Raw genomic sequence first — 7,977 nt, 5'->3', positions numbered from 1 at the left:
TTCTATAATAAAATGTAACTTTATTATAATTGACAGAGCTTTTAGGCTAACTTGTTTTAGTGGTTAATCATTAAAGGAATAGGTCACTTAAAAATTTACATTTTTGTCATCATTTACTCACCCTCAAGTTGTTTCAAACCTGTATGAATTTATTTCTTCTGCTGAACATAAAAGAAGATATTTTGAAGAATGTCTGTATAAACAGTTAAATACAGTATAAATCAGCAATTTTAATCTTATCATTTTAGCGGCAGCGCTTAAATTGAAAGAGATCAGGACTCGATTCCCCACTCAAAATATTCTTTCCCACACCACTGTGAGGTTGGAGGAGAAACAAGTTTTGCCTACAGTTTAGACAACGTTTGGGAATGCAAAACTTACTTAAGTGCTCGGCCAGGCCAAAATAATGAACAAAAAAGTAAACTACCTTAACCCAGAAAACTAAATATCCTATCAGGGACAAAAACAAAGGAAAATACAAGAACTTTCTTAACTCCTTAACTAAACACAAACAGGAGAAAAAGATGTATAAAATGGAGCGTTCAGTGAAATCAAAATGTCATACATTGTCATAAAAGCTATTTTTATTAATATTTCAGAACTTAGTAACAGATAGTACAGTTTACATATACTTACAGTATATAAAACGTGTTTGGAAAAGGCTGTTTAATATGTAATAATAAAATAGACTAATAGTTAATGAAGTAGCTGATTATGCATTCATAAAAGTATCTGAGCCCCCAGAGCTGTTTGAAGATGTTTCTGAGATAGTGCTGGCTTCAGATATGTTGTACATATCTGCAAATAATTATTTGCATGTTATTTAAAGTATTCTTGTCATATCATATATATTAAAACATATCAATTTTAATTGCAATACTTACTTCTTCTCCTACGCATCCTTTGAAAGAAACCCGGCCCGCTTGAAGAAGATGGTCCTGCACTAGTACTCTGTAATACAGAGATTTAAGATATCAGCCGTAAACTGAGTACATCTATCATTAGGAAGAACTCATGAATCAGATGTATTGTTTTGTTGGCATTTACCCTGGTACGGTTAAAGCTGGTAAGGTTCCTTAGTGACAGCCTTCCTGCCAGTGCCTCACGGATCTGCAACCATATGTGACAAAATGAGTTAAAGCACTTCAGTAGAAATTAATGCCTCTAATATCATTTTAACAATGATTGACAATGGTTTGTCAAATTGCAAAGGGATAAAAAGCAATTAATACCTTGCTGTCTAAAAGCGTTCCAAACACCAATATAAAGAATCCCTGTTACAAAAATATGAGAAAATTTTTAAGAGTAAATATCACTAGAACGCTGATTCATTTCATATTCATATTGGAAAAAACTTATTGCATTTTTGTGAGGCTTTAAAATGGATTGTTGTAATTATAGAATCTCATAATTGTTGCATTGTTTGTTACAACCATTCCTTTAAAGTTAGCATTTAAAAAAGCTAAATATAACATATAAAGTCAAAACAGAAAGACAGAAAGTGATACCTGCAGTGAATTGAGGAGTGCAAACACCACATGAATGCCTACGTCACGGGACACCATGGTTCCAATTCCAAATCCCCATGTTAGACAGAAGATAGGAGTCAATATGGCCACACATCGGGCAATGACCACCAGCGCATGTTTCTCATCCGGTTGAGTTGTGGCACCAACTCCTCTCCTCAACATCTTATACAGAACCACAATCAAAACCACAAAGTTTATGGCTACAATAGTGAGAGCCGGAATCACAAATGCCAGCAGGGCCTTAGATTCATTCCAGTTCAGCCAGCATGCGAATTGTTTCGTGATATATCTCTCATGTCCAGCTGTCGATGCAACAGTAATGACTGCTATGAGCAAAGGTGCACCATAACCGACTATAAAGGCAATGGCCATCATTTTGGCCCTTGACATTTGGGAAAATACCATGACTGTACGGTAAAAGAGCAACAGCGCTGAAATTAACATCCAGAAGAAAAGAGCCAGGTAAAAAAAGTGCATGAAGAAAACCGCTGGACTGCAGCGACCCACTGATGTCGGTTGCTCTAGTTCTGCGACTGCGGCTCCAATGATAAAACAGATGTTTGCGATCAGCAGGGACACGGCAATGTTGACTATGGACACATGTCGCATGTAGGATGTGTCATTTCTTGTCATTGACTTCCATACGATAATCTCAATAATGAGGCACAAAATCAAGCTGGCCATTGAAATAGCAACACCAATGTAAGTTATATAAGCCAAGAGAACACTTTTATCAGGAAATGGGGACATTAGGATTGAAAAAGAGGTTGTGTGGTTGCATTCACATGTGATATTGCCAGGTTTGTTCACTGAGGGTTTTACTTTACATCCAGTGGAATCCCATGTGGCAAGACTGAAGTTCCAAAAGACACATTGAGGATTTCCCAAAGATGCATTCGTAATGTCAAAAGTAAAATAAATGTTGTTAAGCGTTTGGTTAACCTTAACAACTACCACATCTCCATTGATGAGGGAAACTGATTTCCTGCTGTTATTATTACCAATATTACGAGTAGGTAGGATTTTGTCAAGATTTGCAAAGACTATAATGGTTAAGGAGGTTGGTTTAAAAACCTGTGGTATCAGAATCTCAGTAGTTGAGTTTGACAGTTGTGATGTTCCACTATATGATGTAGTTACTACTGTTCTGTTCAACACAAGGGATAATGTGCTATTAATCGTAAAACTATCATCTGTGAGACGTGTACTTATATTCTCAATAGCGCCTAGAAGTTCAATACTGGTGTTTCCTGATGTGCTGTTATTATTCAATGTATTCCATGAATTAATGGTATCATTTGATACAAGGATGTCCACTGTTTGAAGAAAACCCTGTAAAAAGAAATTCATGTTTAGTAGAAACAATTGTATTTCATCATATTGAACAATAAAGATTATTCAAATCCAGAAGTCAATAGACATTTTCTAATGCCTAAATATATATAAAATTTTAAAATAAATAATGATAAACATTTAACTCATGAGAATGGAGAGTTCAAAAGATTGTTAAAAAATTCTGTACGATGCATCAATATGAATAAATACTTTTTTTTCAATGGAAACTGAAAAGATTTGCATTATTTTTTTGCTTTTGAAAAGATAGTATTTAATATTCATATTCAATAGGTACACTAGATACAACCAATTTTATACAAGCAAGTGTTATGCAAAAAATTATTTTGCACAAAAACACTTTAATATACATACCTCCATCACAATCTTATCGATGGTAAATTTTTGTGAGATATTAGCAATGTGTACAAGTATCTGAACAATTGTTTGGACAGTCACAGGAGACCGTGTTATCTCCAGATTATTCTTCTGTGTAGCATTACTGAGCTGAGCCACAAACTCTGGTATCTGCTCCACAATCAAGACCTAAATTACAAATAAAAAACAAGACATTTTAGAAATATTTAAAAATCATCATATTTTTTTTCTTTCTTTTTAAATAATAAATAGACAGCCAATAGATTACCTCAACTTTCCTTTGAAGGTCTTTGATGACTTTAACTACACAGTTGTCCTCTATTTGACTCCATCCCCCCGATGTACACTGATAAGTTATGGCGCCTTCTTTGCCGTTTTCACAGGCTCCTGTTACAGTATCATCTATGTTTCCAACTCCAATCAAGTCACTACAGGCAAATACTGCAAGTCAGAAAAAACAATTACGGTATTTGTTTTAGACAACTACACAACAGAAAAATGAACGTGATGCTGAATCATGTAAAGAATGAAACACTTATGGCTTACTTCCTCTGATTGTGTCAACTGTGACACTTTTCCAGCTATAACTGAAAGTTTGTAGTGCTGGTTGGTCCTTGATTCGACATGTATAGGTTTTCCCCACACAATTATCACTCTGGATTTGATATTTTAATACGAGACATCTGCTGCCATCTGATTGCATAAAATGGGTAAATAAAATCGTTGGAACATATTTAAATTATAACATTCCTTGTTTTTTTTCAGTGCAAGCTTTTGTAAGACTATATTGCTAAATATATATATATATATAAATAAATATCTGTATGTTCAACCTTCTGAAGTCTCAGTCCCATCATCCCACACAACATCGTAATTATCTGCACAGCAAGACAGTCGGATTGTCTGGTCAGTACACTGAAGCGTTGTAGCCATCATATTCAACAGGATATTGGGACGTGATTCAAGAATTATAGTTTGCCACTGAATGTAAGGTAATGAGGTCCTTTTAATAATACAGGAGTATCTACCTGCAAGTGAAAAAAATATTTTCTAAAGCAAAAAAGCAATAATTTTCCATTGGGTTACTTTCTTTAGTTAAATGTTTCTGCTCAAAATGAAAGCAATATATGCCTAGGAAGTTGTACAATAGCATAATGATTCTTTCAATATTTGCCTTAGATGTCTTAATTTGCCCCTTACACAATTATATCCAAGTGTCTATTCATGCATCCATCCAGTCAACTAACTTATCAAACAAGTGAAAACATAAATATTTTTTGTGCTTGTGAATTGAGCATAAATAACATTGCTAATCAAATTTTTATATTTATTTATTTACATTTCAAGTGAACTTTCTATTATTTCTAATCATATCCTGATGTTAAATTGTGGACATTTCAGTTTGGACATTTCTCCTACTAAACTGATCTCTGGATTATTCATTGATTAAAAGATTAATCTAAAAACTTTAAAAGAGTTTAAAAGTGGCTTATTTTGCAAGACAATACATCAAGCTTATTTGCACACTACACAGGATATCAGCTCATGAACAGTACAACGGGAAGGGCTGACTTATTAATTAATTAACCCTTGTGTGTCAATTTAAAAAGGTTACACATAGGTCCATAGAGGACAGAAATGGTCATACAATTTTAAGCGTGGGAGCACAGACTTAAGTTTGGTATCATTTTAAATTGATAGATATTTATAAATAAATTGATAGATATTGGCAGATTATTGTTGAAGTAAAAAGTTTATGAAAATGATGTATGAACAATGTTTTATATAAAATATATATTTTTTATGAAAAATGTTAAACTCTAAAACTGCTAGAAAATCAAATCAAAGCCATTGTAACGAAGAGGCAGAGTCGTGCGAATCCATTTGCAGTAAGTTTTATTAAACAGCAAAGCACACAGAGATAAACAGTGAAGAGCAGGTTTAAGGGGCAATCCAAACTCAGCAACGATACCAGGCTAGGGTCGGGGCAGGCAGCAGATACTCAGAGACCAGGAAGGCAAGGATTGGTAAACCAGGGAAATCCAGGGAACGTAGAATTCTCAGAATAGCTTGAACGTGGCAGATGCAAGACCTCGCGCCGAGCACAGAGAGAAAGCAGCTTACATAGATGGGAGAAGTGGCTGCACCTGTGCAGGTGATTAGGAGAGAGGCTCCAACAGACAATGGGACAGCTGGGAGATGTAGTTCAGTATTCAGGAGAGGGAGTTCTTTGACGACCAGAGCGAGACACTGATGAAGAGTGATCTATGACAGAGCCCCCCTCCTGCGAGCGGCTCCCGAAGCGAGGACCAGCGCGCCGACGAGGTCTCCCACGGGGTCTAGGGGCTGGCTTCTCCAGATGATTCTGATGGAAAGTGGTGGTGAGAGCTGGATCCAGGATGTCCTGAGAAGTTACCCATGATCTTTCCTCAGGACCAAACCCCTCCCAGTCAATGAGGTACTGCAATACCCTGCCTCTGCGTCTGGAATCGAGTATCTCCTTCACCTGGTAAGCCCCCTCGTCCTCGATGATGATGGGAGGAGAACTCTCTGCCGTGGTCTCCAGCTGGCTCCCCTCTCTCCTCGGAGTAACTGCAGGTTTAAGCAAAGACATGTGAAAGGTAGGGGAGATGCGATAAGAAGATGGTAAGGCTAATCGGAACGACAATGGAGTAATCTGTCTGAGGATTTTGAAGGGACCCACGAATCTGGGGCTTAACTTTTTACTGGGAAGCCGGAGACGTAGATCTCTTGTCGACAGCCAGACCCACTGACCGGCCGCATACCTGGGACCCCCTCTCCTGTGACGATTCGCCTGTTCTCTGACTCTGCGCACGGCTCGCTGTAGGTGGACATGAGCGTTGTTCCAAGTCTCCTCGCTCCTCTGTAGCCAGGCGTCAACTGTGGGGAGATCAGAGGGCTCACCTGACCAGGGAAATAGCGGAGGCTGGAAACCTAACACACACTGGAAAGGCGTGAGACCAGTCGAGGGCTTGCGCAGGGAATTCTGGGCGTACTCAGCCCAGACGAGGAAACGACTCCAGTCCTGCTGGTTTTGGTGGCAGTAGGTTCGTAGGAAGCGCGTGAGCTCCTGATTCAACCTCTCCACCTGTCCATTGGCCTGGGGGTGATAGCCAGAAGTCGAACTGACGTTGATATTGAGTTGACCACACAATGACCGCCAGACCCGGGAGGTAAATTGGGGACCTCTGTCAGAGACGATGTCCTCTGGGAGACCGTACAAGCGAAAGACATGTTGTAACAGGGCCTCAGCTGTCTGTAACGCTGTGGGTAATCCGACTGGGGGAATGAACCTGCAGGCCTTGGAGAAACGGTCGATCACTGAGAGGATAGTAGTGTAACCTTGACTGGGAGGCAGATCAGTAACAAAGTCGACCGCGATGTGGGACCATGGCCGCTGTGGTATGGGCAGAGGTTGAAGAAGACCAGCTGGCTTTAGATGGGAGGACTTGACAATATTGCATGTGGAACATTGCCGAACGAAGGAGATCACGTCAGCTTGGAGCGTGGGCCACCAGAAACGGTTAGAGACTAGATGTGTGGTCGCAGAAATACCAGGATGTCCAGAACTGGGAATGTTTGTAGCAACATTGAAAATGACAGATGCTTATTCAAATTAATAAATTGTGATTCTCTAGAATACTTCATTAAATGGTCTGAAAAGACAAGACATTTTGGTGGCTCCCCATAGAACCCAGCCCCAACATTGCTCACACCAACATGTAATATGACACCAAGCATTCCTTTCCCAAGATAAGCACACACACACAAGAGACTTTTCATTGAACGAATCATATTTAAAACATTACCAAATGCATTCTGTGTTGCCATTTATATGTCGCGACAGGTTTTGGGATTTAATGTAAGTTTTAATGTGTACTAATCAAAATCTAAATGCTTCTAATCTGTATATTTTATGTAACTTTGTTATTCCTAAACGTAACCGGAATGTGTTTCATATCATTTTAAATCTCTAAATCTAACGGAGTTGAATCTTGACTGCAAGGTACAATAATATGCATTTATTCTAGGAAATACCATACTTCTAAATATGAATGTTAAATTCGATCTCTCACATGACATAGTCGAAGTGGGCGTGTCTTTACAAACAAAGGGACATTTTCGCGCTCTAGATCAGAGGATCCGATTCGCTCTTGTCCCAGAAGGAGGCGTATCCTTACATTCCTTAAAAGCAAAAACGCTCTTCCTGCACGCCCTCTTGTCCCCTGCTCTCCCTGCCGTCGTCAGCATGTAAAGTCTCCGATCCTGGAACTCCTTCCAGGAGTTCCCTCCACTTTTTATTTCCTTTATAAAGTGTCTTTTGTTTCCTTTTTAAATTCTCCTTTGTTCGTTTCCACCTACGAGTCGAACGAACGAAGCCTGAATTCCTTCAGCAACTTCACTTGCAACCAGCCTTCAAAGCTCCCGCGAAAACGTGCTCTGGCAACGAGCACGCGCCCTGCTTCGAAGAATTCACGAGAGAACGCGCACTCTGTTCCGAGAACACGCGCAGGCTGGACACAGCTCGTCACACACAAACGAACCTTTTGCAAGTATCACGCTCTAACGAGTTTTAATGTTTTAAGGTGTTTTGATTGATGTCTCTCTCAAAGGTCTGTGATGTTTGCTGTTCTATGGTCACACGTGACCATTTTCTCTCTCTCTCTCATCCTCTCTTTATCTCTCTCTCTCTGTCCCGCAATCAAATCGAGCGCGG

At 39.2% G+C, this 7,977-nt stretch overlaps 1 protein-coding gene across 1 annotated transcript in view; it reads right to left on the bottom strand.

The window, feature by feature from the left end:
* Nucleotides 1-563: 563 nt before the first annotated feature.
* The window catches only part of LOC307012699 (adhesion G protein-coupled receptor F4-like), a 29,891-nt gene continuing 22,477 nt past the window's right edge, over nt 564-7,977 (bottom strand). The window contains exons 9-17 of the mRNA XM_079639658.1: nt 4,073-4,267; nt 3,786-3,932; nt 3,508-3,680; nt 3,237-3,407; nt 1,509-2,861; nt 1,233-1,274; nt 1,048-1,110; nt 885-951; nt 564-798 (exon numbers count right to left, since the gene is read on the bottom strand). Coding sequence (XP_079495784.1) covers nt 713-798; nt 885-951; nt 1,048-1,110; nt 1,233-1,274; nt 1,509-2,861; nt 3,237-3,407; nt 3,508-3,680; nt 3,786-3,932; nt 4,073-4,267 — 2,297 coding nt within the window. The 3' untranslated portion in view covers nt 564-712. The remainder of the gene's footprint in view (nt 799-884; nt 952-1,047; nt 1,111-1,232; nt 1,275-1,508; nt 2,862-3,236; nt 3,408-3,507; nt 3,681-3,785; nt 3,933-4,072; nt 4,268-7,977) is intronic.

Source organism: Phoxinus phoxinus (assembly GCF_949152265.1).
Source record: "Phoxinus phoxinus genome assembly, chromosome: 16".
Classification (NCBI taxonomy): Eukaryota; Metazoa; Chordata; class Actinopteri; order Cypriniformes; family Leuciscidae; genus Phoxinus; species Phoxinus phoxinus.
This window is presented reverse-complemented; position numbering and strand designations above follow the sequence as displayed.